General features: G+C 60.6%; 1 protein-coding gene across 1 annotated transcript in view; it reads left to right on the top strand.

Annotated features, from left to right (window-relative positions):
- The window catches only part of LOC113194642 (netrin receptor UNC5B), a 72,902-nt gene that overhangs the window by 32,611 nt on the left and 13,985 nt on the right, over nt 1-26,306 (top strand). The window contains exon 2 of the mRNA XM_026405801.2: nt 24,425-24,649. Coding sequence (XP_026261586.2) covers nt 24,425-24,649 — 225 coding nt within the window. The remainder of the gene's footprint in view (nt 1-24,424; nt 24,650-26,306) is intronic.

The following is a 26,306-nucleotide window of genomic DNA, read 5'->3' as shown; positions in this document are numbered from 1 at the left end:
GCAATTTTCCATTTGCCCCATGATGGGAAATGAGAATCGTATTGGGAAGGTGGCCTTGAGTGACAAAAGGGCGGGTAGCATATAGAGCATGGATACACTGGACAAAGGAATGATTCACACCCCAGGGGGGAGGGTGTGAAATTTCATCATGCTGCTCAGAACAGTGTGTGATTTAAAAGTTACAAAGTGTTTATTTTTAGTTTTTTCCATTTAATAGTTTTTCAGTCAGATGTGGTGACTGAAACCACAGAGAGCAAAATAAGTGAGACTCACACTCACCAGAAGGCATATGCCCACACATGTGATGAGCCTTGTCCTTCTCAGTTGTCCTGGGGGACCCAGGGATAGCCCAAGAAAACCTGTGCAAGTGCACTGTTGATGTGTCTGTCTGAGACTCATCCCTATGACTGTAGTTTTCCTAAGTCTTTTTTTTTTTTTTTTTTGAACCCAGGGGTGCTTAACCACTGAGCCAAATCCCCAGCCCTTTTTATATTTTATTTAGAGTCAGGGTCTCGCTGAGTTGCTTAGGGTCTTGCTAAGTTGCTGAGGCTGGCTGAACTTGTGATCCTCCTTCCTCAGCCTCCCAAGCCGTTGGGATTACTTGTGTGCGCCACGGCATCTGGCTTCCCTAAGTCTTTGTGTAGCTTTTAGATCTGTACCCTTTCCCCTTTCATACCATAAGTAGTTGGTGTGCTTGAAACTCTCTGAAATGACATTTAAAGGCAAATTGGATTTTCTCCTGTCAGCTGCCCTGGACTCAGACTTGCAGGTCACAGAGCACAGCTGACCTTCCATGGTACAGGGCGATTTTCCATTTGCCCCACGGTGGGAAATGAGAATCGTGTTGGGAAGGTGGCCTCCACTTTAATAAGTTTGCTTTTAAAAGCCGTCTCCCGGCCCTTCCCCACGCGCCCGCAGATTAAAACTGCAGTCTGTGCCCGATCCCTGCACAGACCCTGGGCTCCGTCCCGTCTGAACCTGGCCACGCAGTCAACCTTGAGCAGGTAAAAGAAAGAACCAAGAAGCAACTCCCACCCTCGAGGGCCTCGCATGGTGCTGCCCCGCACCGGCAGGGAAGAATTGAGCGTGATATTTATTTTTCTTTTCTTTTTTGTTGTTGTTGTTGTTGTTGTTGTTGTTGTGATGTATATGTCAAGCCACTCGTTTGATTTCCTCTCAAAAGGACCATACTTTCCTAGGACTTTGTGTCTTCGAAGTGTATCAGAGTGACCATTTGGTTAAATGGTGCTGTGTCGTACCTTCCTGCACACCCCCAGCAAAAAATATCCCGGTATTAAAGTAGGTATTCTTGGTATTCTTTATATTACAACATTTCCTCAAATGTCTGTGCTTCAAAAAAGAAAAGGTGTGTGTGTGAACACAGTCTTCAGTGGTGTCCAAATCTTGAGTTTCATGTTTCCAGGTCTAGCCCCTTCGGAGTTGCTCACACGCTGTGTGACTTCGGGCTGATCTGTTATCCTCCCTGGGCCTAAGTTTTTCATCTGTCAAACGGGACCACTTTGGGTCTGGGGCAGCAGAAACTGCGATAGAAGAGCAGGCCACAGAGCTGGCTCACTTTATGGCTCTGTACCTGGGTGGGCAGGGCTTGATCTGCCACCCATCAGGCCAGCCAGCGTCCACCTGTGCCCACTGCTGCCACAGAGGCTTGAGAGCGCTCCTGGCTCAGGAGCACTCTCCCCTGAGATTGGGCGCTGCTGACAGGGACAGCTGCTGTTCGTCCTCTGCTCTGATCATGGGCAGGGATCTGTGCTGGGTGGTTGATGGATCCATGGGCTAATGGAACCCCAGAAGAGCCCTCTGAGGTGGGTGCGCTTCTCCTTTGGAGTGAGGGAGACAGGCTCGGGGAGGTGACTCGCCAGGCTGGACTCTCCTGGGACTTCCCGTGTTAGACAGGACCTGAGCTGCAGGGAGCGGTGGGCATTGGCAGCCAGGAAGGGCCTTGCAGAGGGGGAAGGAAGTGACCCCCGGAGCCTGAGAGCAGGCCAGGCCCAGCTCACAGCGCAGCAGACTGTTCTCCATGGGCAGCCACTGGGGGCCCAGGAGGAGAACCCAAGGGACAAGAGGGGAGAAGATGTGACCAGGCCCCAGGACTTGGGGCTAAGGCACTCCCACCCCTCCTGTGAGCTCAGAGCCCACCCCGCCCACCCTCAGCCCCTACAGGCCACCACCTGGGCCTCTACCCTCCCCCTCGGCTCGCTCACTGGACTTCAGCCTCAGGACCCCTAGAGGCCCACTCCCTAGGATGGAGTGTCACTAAAGTGGCCCCACCGCCCCCTTGCCCCTTGGGTTGTCGCGGCCCTGCCGGCCACCCCCTGCGAGGCCCTGCTGGGGTTGGCAGTGCCTGGAGCTCTGACACCAAGCCCAGGGGATCCTGACGCAAGGGGCAGCAAGAGCAGAGGCCCTGGGGATGAGGTTCTCCTCCCTGGCTGTTGCCCTGGACGTGCCCGAGCCGGTGGGCAGACTTGCAGGGAGGGCCAGGGCGGCGGAGGGCACACTGAGGGGCTGGGAGCAGTGGTGGTGCTGTGGCGTGTTTATGTGAGTGTCCTGAGTCCCCTCCACCCCCGGGGCCCTGCCACACCCCCTGGCACCTGGCTGAGAGAATTTCCAGGAGCTTCTGGCCTCCCCAGGGCTGCTGGGGGAGAGGTGGGAAGGAGCCTGTGCGTCGCCCTCCCTGGATGCCCCTCAGCCTGGGGCTGGAGGTGGGCACCACGGTGGATGGGGCAGGAAGCCCGGAGGCTGGAGAGGCCGGCTCCTGCATGTCTCTCAGGGAGTGTTCAGGGACCACCTACCCTAAGTGGGTGTCACTTGGATTTCCTGGGGACCCCTCCCAGCCACCGTCAGGGGTGTTCTTCCTGCCACCATATCACATGAGCTCCACCATGCCCCATCACGCCCAGACTGGCAGACCAGCGGTCTCCTGCTCCCGTTCCCCAGATGGAGCTGACGCCCAGAGGGGACAGGGATGTTAGAGATCCTGTCAAGTTAGTGTTGGGGACTGACTCCAGGGTCTGACTCTGGTTCAGGGCTCTTCCCGCTGCAGCAGGTGGCTGTGCAAATTCATGTGCGTTCTGTGCAGATGGCGTGGCTTCCCACCCCTAGCACAGGGGCCCAGGGGGCCGGGCTCCCTGGTGGACTGATGTCCCCTGCTCACAGCCTGTCACATCCCACATGGCCTATGGCTGTTGGACCCACTCCCCACACCAAGGCCTGGACCCGTGTGGTCTGTGGTGACCAGGGAGGACTAGAAAGAAGGTGGCTCTGGGGCCTTGGGCGCCTGGTGTCCTGCTGCTGTGGGGGGCAAGGGGCTGACAATACCAGGAAACAGCCAGAGGAAACCTCGCGATGGGTCCCCAGGGTCCACCAGACGCCATGAGCCCAGAGCAGGGAGATTTTCTCACGAGGCCCCCCGGGTCCCCATCAATAAGCTGGCTTGAATGGAGATGCTGGGTTTGGGGGAAGATCTATTTCCTGGCTTTGGAGCCAGCCGCCGGCCCTGCCCCCACCTTCCTCCTGGCGGAGAACAATGAGCCTCCCCAGGGAGGCCTTCCCGTGGCAACAGGTGCAGGAGCCCCGCCACCCCCACCAGCTCTGTCTGGGACTGGACCTCACTGCCGCAGCCTGAGGGTCACTTGCCAGAGTCCCCGGGGCTATTGAGACAGCACCAGGCCTGGCTCTCTGCGCCTCACCTCTGGTCCGAGAGTGGTCAGTGGGTTGGCTTCTGTGTTCCAGATAATGTTGCAGTAGTTCCCCAAACACGGAAAACAAGCATCTGGAAAAGACTCCCCCACAATCCCACCAGACCCCGCCGCTGCGCGCACAGGGCGACATTTCCTCCCAGGCATGTACAGGTTCCATTTACGGTGTGACCTCCTCAGTCACCTTTATCCCAGGAGCCTCTCCTGGGTAACTAGTGACTTCCTCATTGGCACGTTGACCGAGGGTGACCCACCTGTGGGTGTCCTTTACCTGGCCTGTGGCCCGGGCTCGAGTGTTTCTCTCTGGTAAATAACACTGCAGTGGACATCTCCTGCCCAGGGCCCAGTGGAGTTCCCAGGAGGAGCGTCCTAGAAGTGGACACCAGCGTTAGGAGATGAAGACAAAAGCCCACCTTCGTGCTGTTGCTTTGTGGATTTGGAGCAGGAGTCCCCCCAAGCTGCCATTCTCAGGGGTCCCAGCAGATGAGCCCGCCTGGGAGCGGGTCGGAAGGAAGGGTTTCTGCAGAGCACAGGCCTCCCCGCCTCCCCACGGCCCAGGTTCTGGGGAGGAATGTGGACTGGAGACCAAAGGAACTCAGGGTTCTCCCTGCCAGAGTCCCCCGCACCCTGGGGACCGCTGCCCGGGCAGGGCGGGCCACTCCTCGTTGGTAATTAGCGCCATCCATCTGCAGCCGGATCTGGAATGAGCGGAAGCCCTTTAGAGTAATTTGCTCTTTTAATCTCACCCCTGTGATCTCATTTAATTTTTTCAACCAAACTTTTCTCACGGAGGAAGCCCAAGGCGCCTGCGCCCCGCCAGCCGCTAACCAGTTTGGCATCCTCGCCCTTCCCCGCGGTGGGTCTGACTCCCACAGCTCTGCCGGGGTCCTCCCATCCCAAAACAGAAGCACTGTTCCTGTCTAGCTAGGCAAGCGGGAAGTAAGGGGTGAAAGTATGGCTTTAAACATCGGTGGTCCCTCGCTGCCCAGTCCCCTGGGGCAAGGCTAGCCGTGGCGTCCTGGGCCTTTCTGGCCGGCTCTGCACTGGGCCTTGTTGGTGACGACAGAGTCCCAGGTTATCTCCCGTGAGCCCTCTGCACTTGGGGCAGCCACCCATTTCCCAGATAAGGAGACTGAGGCTGAGCCTCTGTAACTTGCCATGGCCCCTGCTTCTTCCTCTGGACAGCCAGGGGACGCTGTGAGGGAGCCAGGATGCTGTGGTCACCGTGTCATGCCCAGAGGTGGCCAGGTGGGTGGCTGCCTCTGTCACACCTCCCAGCCGCTGCCCCCCACCCAGCACTCAGCCCGCCGGCTCCTCAGGAAGGGAGGCCCTGCTGAGCCAGCAGCACTCTGGGTGCGCTGGACTGTTGGCAGCCGCTGGGGGCAGGGTGCGTGATTTATGGCCACTTGTCCCCCGTGCGCCCCCCACCTGCTGTACTTACTGACCGATGGAAACTGCAGTTCTGGCCCAGAGACAGGAGGACCACCAGCCCCAGGCGAGGGTGGGCTGGGGAGGGAGGGAGCCTGGGCAGAGGCCAGAGACAGGCACAGAAGGCTCCGAGAGAACAGGCGGAGCCCAGGGGGTTATCAGGAGTCCAGAGGGTGGCAGGGCCTGGCAGCCCGGTGCCTGGACCAGCTTCTTCAGGGACCCAGTGGGGAGCCAAGAGGTGAGCCAGGAGCCCACGGCCCCAGCTGCCCAGCAGCAGCCCAGCCGTGCCTGGTGAGGGGGTTTTGATATTCATGGAACATCTAAGCTTCTCGTGCAACCCTTCAATGACAGATGGAAAACTAAGGTCCCAGAGAGGGTCAGGGACTTGTCCAAGGTCACACAGCATGTTGATGACTGAGCTGAGACAGGAGCCCAGGTCCTCACTTCCCTGGGGTGTCACAAGAACACTCCAGGCAACATGGAGAGCAGTGGGGCAGAGGGAGGCCTTAGGAGGTCAAAGAGGAGGGCGGTGGCCAGGCGGGAGGCAGGGACTAAGGTGCCTTCTGAGGAGGAGGCTTTGGGAGGCCTGGCAGGAGGACCTGGGAGGGGTCCAGCACCTGTTGTCGGGTGCCCCTCCCAGTGCAGAGGGGCACAGGCAAAGGGCCACCAGCTCCCTGGGGCTCAGCCTTCTCTCTCTGCTAGCCTCCACCAGGCGCCTTGCCAGCCCCGGGCAGCGAGGGCGCAAGCCGGCCCCACCCGCCTGTCCTGAGCTTCGGTTTTCGGTTTTCTCCTCTGTTAAGTGGACCCTGTGCCACCTCCCGGGGCAGGGGGCCCGGAGAGCACTGGGAAGCCTGGGCAGAGAGCTCTGAGCCTCCGCAAGGAGATGTTGGCTTCAGTTACGATTCCACCTCTCAGCCCTGTCTCCTGCAGGCCTCCCGACCAGTCACCTCGGTGACAGTGTCCCTCGGTGACAGTCCCCACGGCGGAATGGGAAGAAGCAAGGGTGCCCGTTCCTCCTCCTCATGCCAGGTGCTGCTCGGGGTGCCGTGTGGGTGTGGAAGGTGCTGTCCCTGGCTGGGGCCCTGCAGCCATCTGTGGCGCGACAACAAGGAGCCTGTTGCAGGGCAGAGAGGAGGCTGGGTCCCTCCCTGGAACTGGGCAGCCTGTGGCCAGGTGTGCAGGAGACTCCGCCAGGTCTCCTGGTCTCAGTGACTCCAACAAACACTCAGCGCCTGCCAAGGCTGGGAGCCAGGCCAGTGTTCTCATGGAGTAGGCGATATTCTGATACCCACTTCACAGATGAGGAAACCGAGGCCAGAGACCTGGACAGCACTCCCCAGGAAAGCATGCCATCCCGAGAACCACTGTGAGAGCTTTCTTTGTGCAGCTGCTGAAGTAAGACTTGCAGCCCGCACTCTTCCCTCCCCCTCTCCCTTTAGCTGCATTTCACAAGTAAAGAAACTGAGGCCCGGTCAGGCACAGCAGCTCAGGAGGCTGAGACAGAAGGCTCTTGAGTTCAGAGTCAGCCTCAGTAACCGTGAGGTGCTCAGCAACTCCGTGAGACCCTGTCTCCAAATGAAATACACACACAAAAGAAAGGCCGGAGGTGCGGGTCAGTGGTCCAGCACCCCAGTTCAATCCCTGGTGCCCAAAGGAAACAAAACTGAGGCCCAGAGGGGCGAAGCCACCTGTGGATGTGGAGGTTCTGTCCTGAGCGTGTCGGGCCTTTCCACCGAGAGCCGGCCCTCAGTCCTCCGGGCGATATGGGTGTCCTCAGTCCTGCACAGGGCAGAGGCCGGGCTCCCTCCTCTCGGCCTGGGCTGGAGGAACCTATGTGGCTTCATACTTGCGGGTGACCACATGCTGCCCAGCCAGGGTGGCAGGGGACAGCTTGCAGGTCAGGGAGCCTGGGGAAGGCCTGGTGCTGCCACTCGTTCTTGGAGTGTGTGTGTATGGTGTGTGTTTTGTACCAGGGATTGAACCCAGGGGCACTTAAACACCGAGGCTGGCCTCCAACTTGTGATCCTTCGGCCTCGGCCTCTGATTCGCGGGGGTTTCAGGGGTACGCCGCTGTGCCCGCTCCCCATTCTTGTTTTGAGGGTCCTGGTTTTGGGGGGTTTTGAGACCACCCCGCCCTCCTCACCCAGCCTGCAGCTCTTCTAGGTGGCCTGGCCTGCTCTGAGCCGTGAGCGGGGCCCCCTGCCCTGGGCCAGTCCTGGACCCTCTGCTCAGAGCAGCCCAGGGGAGCAGGACAAGCCACACATGGGACAGCGTGGAGGAGGCCCAGAGGGGAGGGGCCCTGTCCAGAGTCACACAGCCTGGGGCCTCCAAAGGAACACTTGTGGGGTTCTTCAAAGGAGGGCAAAGAAGCAAGGATGGCTGTGCCCAGGCAGCTCCTGCCCAGGCCTGCCTGCCCCCGGGCCACTGAGGTGTCCCCACCCCCGCCCGAAACATGGCCCTTTCTCAAGGGGTGGGGCCCCGCCCTGTGGGTCATCCTCCTCGTGGCTGAAGGTGCTCCTCCAAGCCAGCACCCAAGCCCCACTTCTTCCTCTTGCCCAAGGATGTCACCTCCCTGTCCAGGAGGAGCTGAGCTTAGGGTGGGCAACCCATGTGTGACCACGTGAGCCAGGTGTCACCAGAATCCCCCAGGGTGAGCTGGAGTAGAAATGGCCCAGCCTTCCCTCACAGGCAGGGTGGAGGGAGGTGAAGTGTTCATTAGAAAAGGAGTAATGACAGCTCTTTATAGTTCGTAAAGCCCTTTATATAAGCACTTTTGTATCCATAAGAAGTTATATCCAAAGATTAAGAAAGTGGGGCTCAGAGAGGTAAAGTGGCTGGCCCAGGATCACACAGCATTAGAAGTCTATGGAGAGCCAGCCCGGTGGCACACACCTGTAATCCTGTGGATCGGGAGGCTGAGACAGGAGGATCATGAGTTCACAGCCAGCCTCAGCAACTTAGAGGGGCCCTAAGCAACTCAGTGAGACCCTGTCTCTAAATAAAATACAAATAGGGCTGGGGATGTGGCTCAGTGGTGCCCCTGAGTTTAGTCCCTGGTATCAAACAAACAAACAAACAAACAGAAGTCTATGGAGAGAACTTGAACCTGAACCAAGTTGAGCATGAGCTTCTCGAGTGCCTGGGCAGACCCTGTACTGACTACCTTCACCTGTGATTCTGTTTACCTTAACATCAAGCCTGGGAGACACTGGATCACCTCACTTTGTAGAGGAGGAAGTTAGGGCACGGAGCCCTGTGACCTGCCTGGGGACACACAGGGAGGAGGGTGGAGCACAGTGCCACGGCCAACTCCCAGCCAGGCCCCGGCTCCCTCCTGACGTTGGGGGGCAGACAGCCCAGGGCAGCTTTGGGTCTGCCCTCCTCACGTGGGAGTGGGAGGGTGGCCTGCTGGGGACATCTCCTGGGACCGAGCAGTCTGAGCCAGGCAGGCCTCTGGCCATTGCTCCTTCTGGTGGAGAGCGCTGGGGTCTGCAGGGTGGCCACACGGTGCCCATCCCCTCTGTGACTCAGCACAGGTTGGCCACTGCTTCTGCCCCTGTCCAGAGTGACTTCTCCACAGGGGCCTCCCGCCAGGTGGGCGAGCAGGGCTGCTGCAGGGGGCCTCCCGAGACCCAAGGTGGAGGCCGCAGGAGCAGGCAAGAGGGCCGGGCCGGGCTGGACGTGCAGAGGCCCCTGGTGGTGTGGGTGTGTCCAGCCCGTTGGCTGTCCGCCCTCTTCCCTAATTAAGGTGTCCTCTGCAGATGCCCTCAGGTCCTGGCCAGAAGAGCCAGGTGAGCCAGGCGCCTCCCCAGAGTCTCGGGCCTTCTAAACAGGGCCACCTTTGGGTGTAGCACCTGGGCCGTCCCGGTGAGGGGGACTGTGCCCACCCTGTCCTCGTCACAGCTCTGTCCCTGGCACCTTGCTGAGGCGACAGGCTGCCCTGGTTCAGGGGCCTGGGGAGCTGGGATCAAAGGCGCTATTGAAGCCCGGGAGCGCCGAGGACAGGAGGGGGAGGAGGAGCAGGCGCAACTGGGAGACTGAGTCACCCCGGGCCGGTCGTGGCGAGTGGGCAGTGGGTGGCAGGAGCCGGCCTTCCAGCTGGGAGGAAAGCCGGCCAAGAGGCAGGGAGGGCTGCCAGGCGCTGGTGGCCATGGGGAGAGGTCGCCATTCCCTGGGGGACGGGGACCAGCCAGGCCAGGGATGGGAGAAGCCCTTCTCCATCACGTTGACCCACGTGGCCCTGTAGCGTCCTCTGCCGGGAGTCTGTGGCCCTGTCCAGTCCCCAGCCTGGGGGTGCCGGGCAGGAGCCTGGCCTCAGTGCTCTGCGTCGCCCTTCACGCCCTGGCACCTGGAGCTCTGAGCCAAGGCCCAGCTTGGGGTGGAAAAGCCCCGCCCCCCCCGGGCGGCAGTGCGGCCTCCATGGATCCTGAGGTGGCATGGGAGAGCTGCAGGAGCCCAGGGCCTCCAGCTAGGCAAGGGCCCCCACTGAGCTGCACCCAGCCCGAGCTCTATCCCTAAAAGGGAAGGGTGACCCCCCTGGGCCTCTCGGGCCACAGCCTGCCGACTGCATCCCTCTCAGGATGACTGGGACGCCCGGGCCCTGCAGTGGGGCACAGCATGCAGGGTGCCCACGCTCCAGCATTTTCCCCCGCGGGGCCTGGCCCGAGCACTGACGTGTCCCTCGCCCACCGTGCGCTTCAGGGCGAGTGACTGCAGCACTGACCCTGGCTGGTGAGACGGGGTGGGGGCCTGACTTGTGGGTGGCTGTGCCCCTCCACTGTAAAGTCCGTGACCCGGGCCGGAACAGACACAGCCCCTCGCTGGGGCCTCCCGCGGGAAGGCCGGGAGTCAGCTGGGCGGCCTCTTGCGTGGGAATTTTGACAGGGTGGGGCCAGCGGAGGTGGGAAGGTGGCTTCAAAGCAGCACAGGCCCAAACTGCCAGCTCCCGACTCTCCCAAGACCGCAGCCCCGGCCCGAGCTGGTTCCCCATCAACTCCGGTCCCTCCTTTAACCAGCCCCATAAAAAGGGAGCGGGCAGGAGGGAGTCCGGCTGCAGACTCTGTAATTTGGCGGGAGGCGGCTCCTGTTCATTTTAACCAGGCTGTAATTACGGCTGGCACCCGACACCCCCTCATTACCAGGGCCTGGAAGGAGGACTCTAATTATAGCGTGCTGGGTCTCGGCTCAGGGAGGCTACAGAGGAGGCCTGTGGAGGCAGGGAGGGCCCCTGAGCTTGGGGGGAGCAGGGGCAGAGCTGGGGGTGGGGGCCACCCTGGGCCTCGGGGTCTTCCTCAAGGGCCTCATTTCTCGGGCTTCCATGGCAAGGGAAGATTTGAGGCCACTGCTCAGGGAGAAGAGGACACAGAGGAACTCAGGAAGGACATTCATCACTCAAGAAGCATTCATTAAGCATCTACTGTGTGCACAGCTGGCCCTGGGGGCTCAACATTAGGCACTCAGTGATGGAGTCCAGGCAGAAAGCCCAGGTAAAAACACCTGAAGACACGCACCCTGGGTGGCAGAGGGCCACCACCCCTGCCTTGAGTGCCCCCCCCCCGTCACTCCAGTCACCCCCCTGGGGCCTGCTGGGCTCAGCACAGCAGGGGCGGCAGGACCCTGCCCGGAGCCCTGGTGGACTATGTGGTGCCCACACGGGTGTTAGGTCTTCTGAGACTCCAGGTGTGTCCACGGGAGGCTTGCAGCCTGGGCCAGAGCCTGTCAGGACCCAGGTGTCCTCCCAGGTGTCCCTGCGCTGGGTGGGAGCAGTGGGAGTTCTGCAGGTCACACAGTCCAAGAGTGCTCTGCCAGAGTGCTGTGTGGCCTTAGGCCAGTCACACCATCTCTGGGCCACAGCTTTCCCATCTGTCCACAGGGAGGCGCCTTGAGGCCAGGAGCCCTCCCTTCCTCTCTGCCCCAATCCTGAGGATTTGTGGAGACTGCAGATCCTGCAACCTACAGAGCCACTTTGGGGGGAGGTCCCTGACTGTGGAGCAAGGAGGACCCAGGCGGGCGGGGGCAGCGAGCTGGGGGCTGAGAACCTAAGGGTGTCTCCTTTCTGTGAGTAAGGGCCACCCGGAAGCAGACACAAAGGGAATTGTTTGGAGCTGGAGCCAGCCCCCAGCCCCCGGCTGAGAACAATCAGGGAGGAAACCCCAGGCCCTTTGTCCAGTGAGGTGCGCTGGCTGGGAAAATAGCTGTCCCTCAGCTAAAATTAGCCACCTGGAAACCCTTCCAGGAGGGCCACCTGGAGCCGCTATTGTTTTGAACTTGGGATCCCAGGAGCCTGGGGACAGGGCTCTCAGGAGACTGGTGACCTGGGGGTCGAAAGCAGAGCCAGCTCTTTCCCCTCCTGGATGCCCAGCAAGGTGCCCAGGGAACACGGCCAGGGAGGGAAGCTGGCGTCCAGGACCACCAAGGGTGGTGGCTGCCAGCCTCAGGTTCCCCCACTTCAGATGTGCTCCCCTCACGGGTGACATGGTGCCCTGGGTGACCTGGGAGTGGGGTGCACTGAAAGGTGAAAGGTGGCAGGAAATATAAGAAAACAGCACCCACCCTCCCCGGGGAGGCGGGCAGGGTCACCTCTGCCAGGGCTGTTCTCGCCAGTGGGGTGGAGACCCGCTTAAGTTCTCTCCTCTGCCACCTAGTAACCATGTGACTTTGGGTAAACAGTAGCGGTGGCTGATGCCCGTGTCGCAGGGTCTGGGGTGTGGTGATGCGCAGGGGTAGATATAAACCTTGGTCATCGTATCACGGCGGCGCGGCTTCTGACGCACCAGGCAGTGCCCTGGCCCTTCACGTGTGTGATCGCGCTCGGTCCCCACTAGAAACACCACAGTGCGGTCCCCTGCCTGCAGATGAGCCGGAGGCTCAGGTGAGACCCAGGCGATGGCTGTCATTATCACCCTGCGTTACCACACCTGGGTCCTGACGGCTCCGCCAGCCACCTGCGATTCCTTCCGTCCCTGGGAGAAGTCTCCAGGGCCCAGGGGGAGCTGCCTGCGCTCAGCGCCCTGGTGGGCACCCAGGCTTCCGTGGCTTCACGGTGGACAGGCGGCAGCCCTGGGGACAGATGGGGAACCCACGTTCTCAGGCCCAGCGCACCCCTGAGTCCCAGCCGGGGCGGGAGCCCACAGCCCAGTGGGTACCACTGCAGAGGGGCTAAAGAACATGGGTCAGAGAGACCGCGATTCAGATGCTGCAAGCCTTCCTCCCGGCCCTGACTTTAGGCACCGTCTTGACCGGCCCGTGCCGCCGTTCTCTCACCCGCCACACTGGGGACAAGGGTAGGAGCGTCTGCCCGCAGGTCGTTGGGCAGATTCCACTGGATCCTGTTGGAGTCCTGGCACAGAGCCTGGGTCTGGCCAGGGCTGCCCACCAGCTGCAGTTGGTCAGCCAGACCCCTGCCAGCCCCGAGGACGGCTAAAGAAAGGGGGCGTCTTCGTGGCCTGAGAACCCCATTAATCCAAGTTCCCTCGGGGCAGCCCGGCAGAACTGGGCAAGGCGGGCAGGGGGCACAGGGGCTCTTCCCCCAGGCGAAGGGGGCTGGGGACGGCTGAGCGGGACCCCCTCCCAGCGGGCCTGTGGTGGTCGGAGAGGCTTGCTGTCTCGGGAGCTTGGACGCCAAGCGAGAGGCCTGAGAATCAGACCCCGGGCCAGAGAGCCAGAGGGGGCACCCGGAGGCCGACCTCGGCAACTGCAGGCGGGAGGCATGGGCGCCACAGACCCAGGCCGCTCCCTAGGCCCTGTGCTTTCTCAGTCTTCCTTTGTTGTTTTATGTGTGTGTGTGGTGTGTGTGGTGTATGGTGTGTGTGTGTGTGGTGTGTGGGGGGGGTTTGGGGTGTGTGGTGTGTGTGTGGGTGTGTGTGTGGGGTTTGGGGTGTGTGTGGGTGTGGTGTGTGGTGTGTGTGTGTGGGGGTGTGTGTGTGTGTGTGTGTGGTGTGTGTGTATGTGGTGCGTGTGTGTGTGTGTGTGGTGTGTGTGTGTGGGGGTGTGGTGTGTATGTGTGGTGTGTGTGTGTATGTGTGGTGTGTGTGTGTATGTGTGGTGTGGTGTGTATGTGTGGTGTGTGTGGGTATGTGTGGTGTGTGTGTGTGGTGTGTGTGGTGTGTGTGTGTGTGGTGTGTGTGTGTATGTGTGGTGTGTGTGTGTGTGGTGTGTGTGTGTGTGGTGTGTGTGTGTGTGTGTGGTGGTGTGTGTGTGTGTGGTGGTGTGTGTATGTGTGGTGTGTGTATGTGTGGTGTGGTGTGTGTGTGTGTGGTGTGTGTGTGTGTGTGGTGTGTGTGTGTATGTGTGGTGTGGTGTGTGTATGTGTGGTGTGTATGTGTATGTGTGGTGTGGTGTGTGTATGTGTGGTGTGTGTGTGTATGTGTGGTGTGGTGTGTGTGTGTGGTGTGTGTGTGTATGTGTGGTGTGTGTGTGTGTGGTGTGTGTGTGTGTGGTGTGTGTGTGTGTGTGTGGTGGTGTGTGTGTGTGTGGTGGTGTGTGTATGTGTGGTGTGTGTATGTGTGGTGTGGTGTGTGTGTGTGTGGTGTGTGTGTGTGTGTGTGTGGTGTGTGTGTGTATGTGTGGTGTGGTGTGTGTATGTGTGGTGTGTGTGTGTGTGTATGTGTGGTGTGTGTGTGTGTGTATGGTGTGGTGTGTGTGTGGAGGGGAGTATGGGATGTGTGTGCATGAGCTAGTCAAGGCAGGTGCTCTGCCACGCAGCGGCACCCCCGCCTCCTGCCTGTTTTCCATGGCTCCTTGGAGGCCTCTGGGGAGCCACGTGCTCCTCTTCCAAGGTTTCCTCCCCAAAGGGGGAGACCTGGAACCCGGCCAGGCAGAGAGCATGGCTGCTGGGCCCTGCCTCCCCTGTCCAGCCTCAGAGAGTCCCAGGCTCCTAGTGAGTACCCACCCGACTTGCAAGCTGTCCCTGAGTCCCTCGCCCTCTACATACCTTAGTGTCATGTCACCCTTTTACACTTCTGGCCTCATATGTCTCTGAGGTGGGCACAGTGACATCATGCCCATTCTAAAGATGAGTGGGCCAGTGTGGTGGCACATGCCTGTAATCCCAGAGGCTGAGGCAGGAGGATCACAGGTTGGAGGCCCTAAGCAACTTAGCAAGACCCTGTCTCAAAATAGAAAACAAAGGGGCCTGGGGACACGCTTAGTCGTGGAGCGCCACTAAGATCTATAGAAAGTGAACCAAGGCCTGGGAGTCAGGCACTGGCCCACGGCGCCCAGGGAACTGGCGGCTGACCCAGGGCGGCACTGGGGTTTTCCTCTGGAGGATCCAGCTTTCACCCTTTCTTCCCCTCCCCCTCAGGTTTCCTTATCCCCTCAAGAATCCAGGGAAGGAACCCCACCTGAGGGCCTGTTAGGTCCCAGGCTCAGAGCCAGGGACAGCCCTGAGGGTGGTTCCCACCGGCCCCAGGGTCCTGCTCTTTGGATGACCTTGTGCCGTGCCAGCCTGGGCCCCTCTGCCTCCTGCACACCGCCCCCTGCCCTGCCTGCCTCTGGCTGCCGGCTGGGGGGTGAGGAGCGGCCTCCCTGAGCCAAGCAGGCCGGCTGGTTACATCAGCAGGAGCAAACAAGCCAGGGGCAGGGCAGCGGCGTCCCCCGGGGCTGTCCCCCCACGCGAGTCTTGTTTCCTTCCCTCCTCCCAGCTTGCATCAGCCTCTGCAGCTCCTGTCCTCCGGGTGGCCAGCCGAGAGCGCAGGGTGGGGGTGGGGAGCCGCTGGTCAAGATGGCAGGCTGCACCCCACACCCCCAGGGCACGCCCACGAGTTCCCACCACAAGAAGTGATCATGAAAACCAGTGCAGGCACGGGGCTGCCCAGCTGGCGAAATACCTCCACACCTGTGACCTTGATGTGCCCAACAGCCCTGAGAGGCAAAGCAAGTAGAAATGGTCTCATTTCCCCAAGAGACTGAGGCCCAGCCAGACTCCGTGGCTCCTACTTGTAATCAATCCCAGCAGCTCTGGAGGCTGAGGCAGGAGGTTCACAGGTTCGAGGCCAGCCTCAGCAACTTAGAGAGGCACTAAGCAACTCAGCGAGACTCTGTCTCTAAATAAAATATTTAAAAGGGCTGGGGTGTGGCTCAGAGGTTAAGCACCCCTGGGTTCAGTCCCTGGTACCCTATCCCCAAAAAATTTGAGGCCCAGAGGGAAGTGGTGTCCCCAAGTTCGTCATGACAGAGCAGTGCGTTTCAGGTGGCAGAGTGTGGGGGGCCTGAACAAGGAATCCCAGGTGGTGGCTGTGGAAGCCAGAGGAGGGCGCCCGGCTGCCACCCAGGAGGACACTGAGACGTAGCTGCACCAATTGGCGAGGGTGGTGGCCGGCAGGCAGAGGGACCACCTGTGACCGCGGGGCTGGGCCGCAGGCTGACTGAGCACTGGTGTGGGCGTGGCTCTGGGTCCCACTGTGGGCTTGGTGGAGCAGGACCCTCAGGAAATGTCTGAAGTGCGAGCCCCACCCCCACCCCTCCTAGGCATCTCCACAGCCACAGGGGCCTTCCCCTTGGCCAGCGCCACCCACCGCCTCCTCATCCCCATCAGCCAAAGACTTAGCCCATCACCCACACCCAGGGCCAGGGTCTGCCCCACCATGGGATCAGAGAGAGACTGGGTTCCGGGGTGGCCACCGCCCAGTCCAGCTTTGCCTCCAACCTGCTGTGTGACCTGAGGCAAGTTACTCCTCTCCTCTGGTCTCAGGTGCTCCTAGGGCCCATGCATCCCAGTTCCCACCTTGTGGAGAGAGACCAGAGAGGTCTGCCCTCTTCTTTCTGCCCTGGGGCCCGATTAGGAAGCCATGGATTTGGGTTCAGAAAAGTGGGAAGAGAGGCTGCTCCCCAGCTCTGCAGACCCCTCCCACTCCCTGCCCCTGCCGGGCTCTCTCAGGGTTTCTTTCTCAGCCCCTCTCCCGTGACTCCATTTCTGCCTCTGCCCGTCTTGCCCCCCTGGTCCCCCTCTCCCACGCCACTTCCCACAGGTTGGTGAAGGCTGGGGTCGGGGCGCCTCTGTCTTCCTTTAGGCCCCTGTGATGCCGCAGGCCACTGTTTGCCTTGGAGCAGTTGTTAACCCTCCCTGGCCTCAGGACCCCCATCTGAAGCAAAGGCGCTAGACTCGGGTCTGAGGACCCCGCAGCCCAGGGCCTGGTGCAGTGGGCAAGGAGGGCAGCGTTCCTCCACCGGGCGACATGCTGGAGGTCACCTCCCTTTGCAAGGAAGGGCCTCCTTCCCAGGGCTTGTGCTGGGCGCTCACAGGCAGGCTGACCCTGGGCTTCCCAGGTGGTGTGGAGAGGGCGTGGAACCACTGTCCTGCTCAGCCCAGCCCTGGGCAGCTGCTGGGTCAGAGGACATTCCATGGGGGTCTGACTCTGCCAGGAGAAAGGGAATCTTTGCCCAGCACCCAAACCTGCCACTGTCAGGTCACTGCCCAGCCAGTTCCCGTGCCGGCTCTGCATGCCGCCGCAGCTCAGTGGCCCCAGAGCCAGGTCAGGAGCAGCCAGCCCAGCAGGCCTTCACCCCCATGTGTGCCACTGACCTCGAGATGGAGGGACCCCCAGAGCACGGGACAGCAAGATCCCCGTGCACCTTGCTCTCGGTTTAACAGCTGAACTTAGCTGATAGCTATTAATTTAGTGAAGAGCTCTGAAAAGAAATCGTGGACTACACAACTGCACGCGGTCGGAACCCGTTTAAATAATATCTGGGCACCTAAAAGAAGTCACAGCATCAACACACAGTGTTGATTCGACTGTGCTGGGAGTGGGGTGACTTATTTTCATGGTCATCTTTTCTAAATTGATGACAATACCAGGTTATTTTCTTTGTAATTACAAAGGGGCTGGGGTTTTTATTAGAAGCTAAAGAAGGATTTTGAGGGGAGCAGTACTGGGGATTGAGCTCAGGGGCACTCGGCCACTGAGCCACATCCCCAGCCCTATTTTGTATTTATTAGAGACAGGGTCTCGCTGAGTTGCCTAGGACCTCGCTTTTAGCTGAGGCTGGCTTTGAACTCTCAACCCTCCTGCCTCAGCCTCCCAAGCTGCTGAGATTACAGGTGTGTGCCAGTGCACCCACCTGGCAAAGGAAGGATTTTAAAAATGAAGTCTCCCTCTCCTCCCCAGGGAGTCTAGTGCCCAGTTTTTCTAGAGGGCAGTGTTTAGGAGACGCTCCATCAGACAGTGGCATGCCAGAGGATGGACGGGCTCCTGTGGCCCAGTGAGCCTAACCAGTGTCCCCCTCCTCCAGCTGCTCCCTGGGGGGGCTGCACCAGGCTGCCACCAGGCCTCTCCTACAGACCTCTTGGGCACGGGTACTCCCAACCAGTCCAGGCCGTGGGGGGTCATTAGGAAACTGAGACCCTTCCCCTTGGGAACTCCTGGGAGGACAGGGAGCAGCTGCTGGTCCCTCGGGGCCATCATGGCTTCATGGCAAGAGCTGCTGGCTTTCTTGGTGGTTGTGACCTTGACTGAGCATGCCTCTGACTCCCCCGAGCCTCAGTTTCCCCCTCTGTACAATGGAGCAGCCTGTGGTGTGGGCGATGTGTGCCGCCCCAGGTTCTTAGTGCCAGGTGTGGGATGGGTGGTCGGTATCCAGAGCGGGGCAGACCAGAGGGCTCCGAGCTCCTCGCCTGGGAGGGGATGGGGACAGGGGGACAGAAAGCTTTTCTCGGGGCCCAGGCCTCCAGCTGCGGGGACCCCATCAGACCTGGGCCTTAAAATGGCCCTAGGGGCCCAGGCCTGGCTGAGAGTCAGAAGGAGAGCGTGGGGGTCAGTCTCCCCAGCTGCCACCGTGAGTCAGGTAGACCAGTGTGAGTGGGTGGCCTAGTCCAGTCCCAGCCCCCCGTCCACACCTTCGCTAGCCCCTTGATCCTGGGAGGGAGCGGCTTGCTTCCCAGGAGCGTCTGGACCCCCCTTCAGGATGCACGCCCCTGCCCCAGCTGCCCACATTGGCTGGGCCACTTCCTGCAGCCTGCACAGGAAGTGACGTCCTGGGCATGGACGGGTCTGTGGAGGGTGTGGGAAAGAGCTGTGCTAGGGGCCTTCTTTGTTAGGAAAAACTCAGCCCCCCAGGCTCACCAGCCCCCATTTGTCATCAGTAGCGGCCATTGTAGCTGCCTCTGAGGGGGCCCCAGCCCGAACCCCACAGCCGCAGGAGCCAGGGCCAGATGGAGGAAGGGCTTTGTGTCCAGGGAGGGGTCCGACCGCGTGGGGTTGTGTGTTTTTAAAACATAATAATCAGCGGGCTCCTCTCCCCCAGCTCCCCGCACCCCCACTGCGCACACGGCCTCGTGGTGAATGGAGGAGACTTTCCATGCAGTGGGAGGTCAGTCTGCGGAGCATTAGCGGGTGTCCAGGGGCTCCAGAAAGACTGTGACTGCCCATGATGAATGTGCCCAGCAGGGGTGTCTCTCTCTCCTCACCCCCCGCCTGGCCCCCTTCTCCCCTCCCTGTCCTGCTCAGCCCCAGGTTGCTCCCCCCAGTGCTGAGCCTGGGGGACCAGGGACAAAAGCCAGCCATGGGGTTGTCCAGCCAAGGCCCTCCCTGTCCCACAATTGCTGCCTCGCAGTGAGGCCTCTGCCCTAGACATCAGGGCCGACCAGAGATGGACCTGGAATAGAAAGAGCCCAAGCGTTTGTCCCCCGTCCCACGGTGACTGTACTTACTTTTGGATCTGATCTTCCTACCTCAACCCCAAATCAGAAACTGGGTTCTAGCGCTGAACCATTCAATTCCTGTGTGATGTCACGTTAGTCACCTTCCCTCTCTGAGCAGGTAGAATACAGGGTCCTGGGGGCTCAGGTGACAGCAGACTAAGGGACATGCAGTGTGGACTCTGAGGGTTCCCCTCACACAGCTCAGTGAGGGACCAGCGGCTGCCTGCTGCCCCTCTCTGGTGCACACACTGCTGCAGGTTGACATGTTTTTCAGATGACCTTCACAACAGCACCTTGAACTTGACAGGCCAGGAACTGCTCTCCCCTTGTCTATAGGTCGGGAAACTGAGGCCTTGAGAGGGGAAATACCTTCCGGAGACCTCCCCGGGCTGAGCTGGGACCTGAGCCAGGTCTGGTGATGCTTCAGGCAGCCTGTTCTGCTGCACACCCACCCAGCCTGGGCCCCGGGGTCAAGTCTCAGTCATGGAAGGAGGCCCCTCTGGTTCTCACTAGGGGCTGTGACAGTCTCCCATTCAAGAACCTTGGGGCTGGGGCTGGGATTGTGGCTCAGCGGTAGAGCTCGCCTAGCACGGGCAGGACCCGGGTTCGATTCTCAGCACCACATAAAAATAAAGGCATGGTGTTGTGTCCATCTACACCTAAAAAATTTTTTTTAAAAAAGAACCTTGGGGGCTGCCTCCGCCTCCCAGAGTCCCCTTTGCATGTGTCCTCGGCCTGCGTGCTCTAGGGGTTTGGATTCTGCCACCTCTGCTCCACGGGGCTTGTGAGCGCGGCTCAGGCCAGCCCCTGGGAAGAAGCCCTGTCCTTCGTGATTGCCAGCTCCACGGTCCCTCCAGACAGGTACCCTGACCTGGACTTCATGGGATACCAAGAAGGCTGTGGTATGTCCCTGCGCTCCAAGAGCAGCCACCAGAATCGTTAAGGAGCCTTGGAACTCCCCATTCCAAATGCTCTTGCCAGAAGCAGAAGGTGACGGCCAGATGCATCCTGGCACCTCCCCTCCCCAGTCGGGGACCTTGGCCATGATGCAGCCAGGAGAGAGTGGGCGTGCAAAACTGTCTTGTATGTTCAGAAGAAGATGGGCAGGTCAGGAGGGCCAGCTACTCCCCCAGACGCTGGGCACTGTCCCAGGCAAGAGGATGTGCAGGTCAGTGTGACCTCGAAGGTGAGAGGTCGCAGTGGCTGGTGGCAGCCATAGCGAGGAAGACTCTTCCAACTGGTGAGTCCGACCGGAGGAGACCTGGCTGAGAAGGGCAGCAGCGCGTGCCCAGCCCCGGGGTGTGCCAGTTAAAGTTGGATGGGGGCTTGGCAGGGGATGTTGGATGAGCTGGCCCTTTAAGTCACCTCTGTGGACACAGGCAGGTGTACAGGTGAGTTAGGAGGCAGCACCCAGAGGCCCTGGTGCTCATGTTGATCTGAGGCTTGGGAGGCGGTGGGGCGTGGCTGGAGGGTCTGCTGCAAATGCCTCTTGTCGCCTTCCAGGGCCACCCACAGCCGCCTCCGGGCCAGCCAGCCTGCTGGGTTGGTGAGCCACGCAGGAGTGGCGATGGCAGGAAAGACACCCAACCTTGTGCACACGTGCTTTGTGAAGGAGGACGCTTTCCCAGGGGAACAGAGACCCCACGTGGGGTCTGAAGAGCTGGGAGCGTTAGAGCCAGAGGGGGCCTTGAGGCAGTGACTTGGCCCGCCTCCTCGTTTTAAGGTGGTGGCCTTAGAGGGAAAGGCCACGTGGCAGTGTCAGTCCCCTGAGATGCAGGCTGGGGCTCCGTCCTTCAGGGCTGGGTTGCCTGTGTTTCACCGTCTGTCACTGTGTCTGGGACTGCTATTAGGACACTCGCGGAGACACACGCAGCCGCACGCTGTATGTGGGAAATGTCCCTCCTGGCAGGGGCTTGGGCCGGCTCCCGGGGGCGCCCTTAGTAAAGATGCGCAGAGGTGTGCCCAAGCCAGGAGGTGGGAACAAGCACGTGTGGCTCCGAGCCCGCAGGTGACTTTAACGGCTAGGGGTTTGCAACGTAGGCCCAAGTGAGCTGTGTTATTAGGAACTGGTCCCACTGGCCGGGGAACCCTTGAAGTCCCTCGATGCCTGTGCCTTCCTCTGTAAAATGGGCACATAATCCCCACGTTGAGGACTGGGAGGAGGTAGAGTATCTGAAGCCCCTGCACACGGGTACGTGGGCACGCCGCACGTAGGCACACGGGTACGTGAGCAAGCAGCACATGGGCACACAGGTACATAGAACATAGGCACACGGGTATGTGGGCATGCAGCACGTAGGCACAAAGGTATGTGGGAACGCAGCACCTAGGCACACAGGTACGTAGGCACGCAGCACCTAGGCACACGGGTATGTAAGCACGCAGCACGTAGGCCCACGGGTACGTAGGCACGCAGCACGTAGGCTGTTGCGCACACAAGTGCCAATTTCCACCTAGTGGAGTTTAGAAGACAGGTTCCCTGAATCTGCCCCCAGCTCTGTTCTTGCCAGTGTCATAGCCCCCAACCGATGACTTAGACACTTTGGTCTCAGTTTCCCTGTCTGTAAGATGGGATGATCACAGTGCCATACCCGCAGGATTCTGATTCCCAAGCTGTATGCCACGGCACCCCAGGGTGCCACAGGGTATTTCCATACTCCAAGGGACACTGTTGGACTCTGCAGCAACGACCTCGGAAGGTGGCTCCCAGTTTCAGCATTATGTCACTGCTCTCCTGGATTTGGCACCGTATTTTGTAAAGCTGAGCTTTGGGCCCTTTGGAGTACCCAAGTCGTAGGGGTGGCGGTGTCCACTCTGCTTCTGTGGTTGGGAGGTGGCACTGTGCCCAATGGGCGCCTACATCCCCGTCGGCATGTCATTGTGACTACTTAGGAATGGGGCGAAAACATTCTGTTTCTGTCTCAATTTAAGCATTTTCCAAAAGGCTACTTAGCGTTTAGGATATAAAGACTTCTCTTGGGATGTAGCTACTTAATCAGTTTCCAGCTTTGGGGACTTTCTCTGGGACCTGGAAACGCCGTAAAAACTTATTGAGGTACTAAAGACAAAAACTTCCGAGCACCTCCATGTAGGGCTGTCCTGGGATGCGCCAAGGGGACAGGACGTGTCCTCTGAATGGTGCCCTGCAAAATAGGGCCCACGGGCCCCTGGGCACCTTTACTCTCCCCCCGCCCCAGCACCACATGGCCTGGCTTAGGTCACCTCCACCTGGACCACTGGCCGAGCCTCCCTCAGCCACAGGGCGCTTTATTTCCACCGGCTGCGTACCTACTGTGTACCAGCTAGCGCGTCCCCGCAGGCTCCCCTGGTGAGGAATCTTGGCTGTCCTTTGGTTCTTTTCCCTGGCCTCCTGTCTGCACCTGCCTCGTTATCCCCTGGACCGTGGGGATGTGGGCAAGGGGGAGCCAGCTCCATACCGAGCCATCCCGTGCCACCAGGCAGAGCTCGGGCTGTGTCCCTGCCCAAGCCAGAGATGAATGTCTGCGCCAGCGCCGGGCAGAGCGCGGGGCGGGGCGGGGCTGCGGGCGCGGCCCTGCGCTAATGGATGTCTAATGTTTGCTTCCTCCATCGCATCTGCGCCCGCTTTATAAATGAGCGGCATTAGGGTTACAAAACCGTCGTAAACACGGCCTGCAGTGCCGCAGAGAGCAGGCAGCCGGGGGCCGGGCAGCGTGTTTAGAAGGGGGATGAGCGCGGCCAAGCCGGCCACCCAGCCACCCCAGGCCTGCTGACGCGCCTTCCGACAGACAGCCTGTAGAGGGGAGCAGGTGCGGGAAGCCAGGCCTGGGCTCAGGAATCCTCAGTGCCATTTCCAGGTTAGCTGCCCCCCAGACCAGGGGGCCTAGGGCAAGTCACTGGTCCTGTTTGTGTGGTCTTCAGTTTGTCCAGTTTTGAATGAAAATGATGGTCCCAGCCCTGCTCTTGATGAGAGAGGCCATCAGCTGCAAGTCCCGGCCAGTGTCAGGGTGCTCCTCCTGGGATCCCCAAGGGCAGGAACACCCACAGTGTCACAGAGCTACCTCAGCCACAAGGCAAGGAGTTCTGGGTGACACCCAAACACGGAAGTCTGTTTCTTGGATTCAAACCTTGCCTTTTGCTAGCTGTGCAACCTTGGGCAAGTTGCTTCATCTCTCTGAGCCTCAATTTATAAAATAGGGATGAACAGAGGACACTTTACAGGGTTGTTCAGAAACGAGATGATTTAACTGTTGAAAGGGCAGAAAACGGCGCCTGCTGCCTGGAGAGCCCTTGTGGTCCAGATGCAGCAGCAGGTGCCTCCTGTGTCCAGCCCCTCTCTGAGGCAGTCACGGGGTCTCCAGAGCCCAGAGAGGTTGAGTGCCCCCCTGCCTCCTGGCCCTCTTCAGAGGTGAGGTGACAGGGCAGATTCAGGCACTTGCCCTGGGTCACCCGGAACACGGCTCTTGGCTGGCTTCCTTCCCTCCCTCAGGTCCCTGGGTCCATCTGTCCATCTTTCTCACACACACCCCCGGGGCCTGGAGCCAGTGACAGGAGCACAGTGACATCGGGGTCTCCAGACTTGCTTTATTCATTTTGCTCTTGGAAAACCAGGTGTCCCCTAGGCCCTGCCTACAGGGAGACTCCCAAAGGTCACCACAGCCTCCTGGAGTGGACAGGTCAGGGTCCATTCTTGGCCTCCCACCCCAGTGCTGGCTGAGGCAGGCTCAGCTGGTGGAGGGCCGGGCAGATGTGTCCATCCCACGGCGTCCTTTGTTGGGTCCTCTGGAGCAGTTAGCCAGAGGACAGGCCCCCCACGGCATGTCCCAGCCTCCTGATGGTCTGGCACTTGGCCCTGGAAAGCCAGTTTCCTGAGTGCCTGGCAAGCCAATCGCAGGCTGGGCCTGGTCTCCTCCTCCCGCGGCCTGGCCACTCCCTTCCTGTTTGTCCCCTCCCGAGGCGCTGTTCTTTCCAGGGACCCAGGCGTTCCCACTTGGCCTCTTTGGGCAGCCCTGCCCTGGGCACAGCCTCGCCTGTTCTCCGGAGTTTCCTCATCCACGTGGGTGGGCGTGGACCCGCTGGGTGGGAGCCACCTTGGGAGGGGCCAGCCGCAGGGCTCCAGGTGGAGTCCCATGGGGACGGGCCTTGCCTCTGGGGCTCCCTAGAGGAGGAGGCCTGTGGGGGCTGAGCACCAGGGAGCCAGCGCGCCACGCCCCTGCAGGCCCTGGCTGTCCCCACCTCGTCATCGGGCTGGCTGGGGCTGAAAGGGCAGCTGTGGCTCCAGGACAGAGCTGGCCTGGTTTAAGTCCCAGCCTCCGAGGGTTTCCAGCTCCCGTGTTGTGCCTTCACCATGGGGAATGGAAGCGAGGCCCGGCAGGCCAGGGCAGGGGCCGCTGGGGGGTCCTGGGGACTGCCCTTGCCGGCCTCCCTGGGCCAGCCTCCCTGCGCCGGCCTCCCTGGGCTGCCTGGCTTTCCCAGCTGGAGCCTGGGACTGCCAGAGGCTCCGCCTCTGAAGAGCAGGACGATGGGGAGGCGGAGGCCCGAGGCATGAAGAGCTCGCTAGGTCACTCAGCGGGTCCTCTGCCTCCCCCGAGTCCCCAGGGTGTCAGAGGGCCCCGGGCCCCAACCCTGGGCTCACGGCCGTCTGCCTCCCACTCCGCAGGCCCTGACCCCGGCAGCCAGGTGCTGCCCGACTCCTTCCCATCGGCGCCGGCCGAGCCGCTGCCCCACTTCCTGCAGGAGCCGCAGGACGCCTACCTGGTGAAGAGCAAGCCCGTGGAGCTGCGCTGCCGCGCCCGCCCCGCCACGCAGGTCTACTTCAAGTGCAACGGCGAGTGGGTCGGCCAGAAGGACCACGCCACGCAGGAGGGGCTGGACGAGGCCACCGGTGGGTCCCGCGGCCCAGGCTCTGGCCAGGGCTCCACGCGCACTGACCCAGCCGCGTCCCTCCGTCCTCAGATTCCCATCTGGGCGTCACCCTGGATGGGAATCTCCCCAAAGACAGGCCACGCGTCCCCGCCTGGCCTGGGGTGACATTGCCACATCCCTTCCCACCTGCGTTTTCTTTCCACCTTCTTTCTCAGGTCAGGGGTCAGCTCAGGGGGGACTGAGATTCTGCCCCCACCTAGAGAGGGGAGCCCCATCCACAACCCTGGGCCCTGGGACACCCAAGAGAATCCAGGGCCCTCCTAACTTTCCAGGCCCTTCCTGTGATGGAAGGGACTGTTTTCCCTGCACACAAGTGACAGACCCCTATTCTGTGCTCGGGGCCAGCGGGGCTGGGGATTTACATGGACGTCGCCAGTTTTGAGCGTCTCCCAAAGTCCCAGACTTCCTGAGTGTTGGGAGGCGCGACGCTTCGATGAGAAGCAGACGTCGTGCAGGTGGTGCTGGGTGCCCCCAAATCCCAGGAAGGAAGGAGGGAGAGGTGGCAGAGCCCGCTCCTCACCTCCCAAGGACACCCGGGGCCAGCAGCCCCGTCCACAGCGCAGCAAGCCTGGGTGACAGGCTTGGCACCCCGAGGGGACACTCACTGCTGTCCCTGCAGCAGCCCCAGGCCAAGGGTGTCCCCGGCCCTAGTGGACTGTGGTGTCTGCAGGTTCCTTGAGCTCCCAGCTCCTCCCCACTGCCCGGCCCTCCCTTGACGTGTGTGTGTGTGTGTGTGTGTGTGTGTTCGTGTGTCTGTCCAGCCTGCCTTGTGTCTCTCTTTTCTTTTCCTCTCTCCTCCTCTCTGTTTCTCCCTGTTCCCTCCTATTTCCTCCCTCCTTTGATTTCTATTTTGCATGAAAAACCTGGATTTTGGGTTCACCTAGACTAAAAACCCCAGAATGTACTAAGGCTGCCCAATTGGATGTTGAAAAGGGTTCCGACAGCACATTGTGGGTTATGTGCGTTTTACCACGATTCATTTTTATAAAAAATAGATTGAAGCTACCATTCCTACCCCATATCAAAACACTTTAAAGGCATGCGTGCAAACACACACACACACACACACATTCACACCCCCCAGATATTCTCACTCTGTAGCTGTGTGGCTGTGGGGAAGTCACCGACCTATCTGAGCCCCGGTGACAGTGGACCATATCCAGCACAAGAGATGGTAGGCATCTGAACGCCAGTCTCCTCTGTCCTCTGGCCTTTATTAGAGGTCAGCCAGGGGGTCCAGGCAAAGCCTGGCGGCCTCCTGCCTGCTGGGCCCCTCTCGGATGACTTGCAGGAGTCATAACGGCCCGTGGCTGTGGGTAACGGTAACGGCATGGCCCCCACTCCCTGCCACCAGGCACACAGAAATTGGGGCACACTGTCCCCATCGGCTGCACTTGTGGATGCAGCTCACAGGCCACCGTCGAGGTAGCAGTGAGGCTGGGTTGGCCGAGGCTCCTGCTCTGCACCCCAGCCCTGCCGTGCTCCTGGGGCCCTGGGAGCACAGAGCTGTGGGCCAGGCCAGCAGGAGGGGACTCCCCAGCTCCTGCCAACTCAGGCAGGTGGTCCCCCTGGGTGTCCCGGCCACACGTGGCCTGCCACTCAGCTACCATGCTTGG

Source organism: Urocitellus parryii, unplaced genomic scaffold (genome assembly GCF_045843805.1).
Source record: "Urocitellus parryii isolate mUroPar1 unplaced genomic scaffold, mUroPar1.hap1 Scaffold_139, whole genome shotgun sequence".
Taxonomy (NCBI): Eukaryota; Metazoa; Chordata; class Mammalia; order Rodentia; family Sciuridae; genus Urocitellus; species Urocitellus parryii.
The sequence above is the reverse complement of the archived record's forward strand: the minus strand, read 5'-3'. Positions and strand labels throughout refer to the sequence as shown.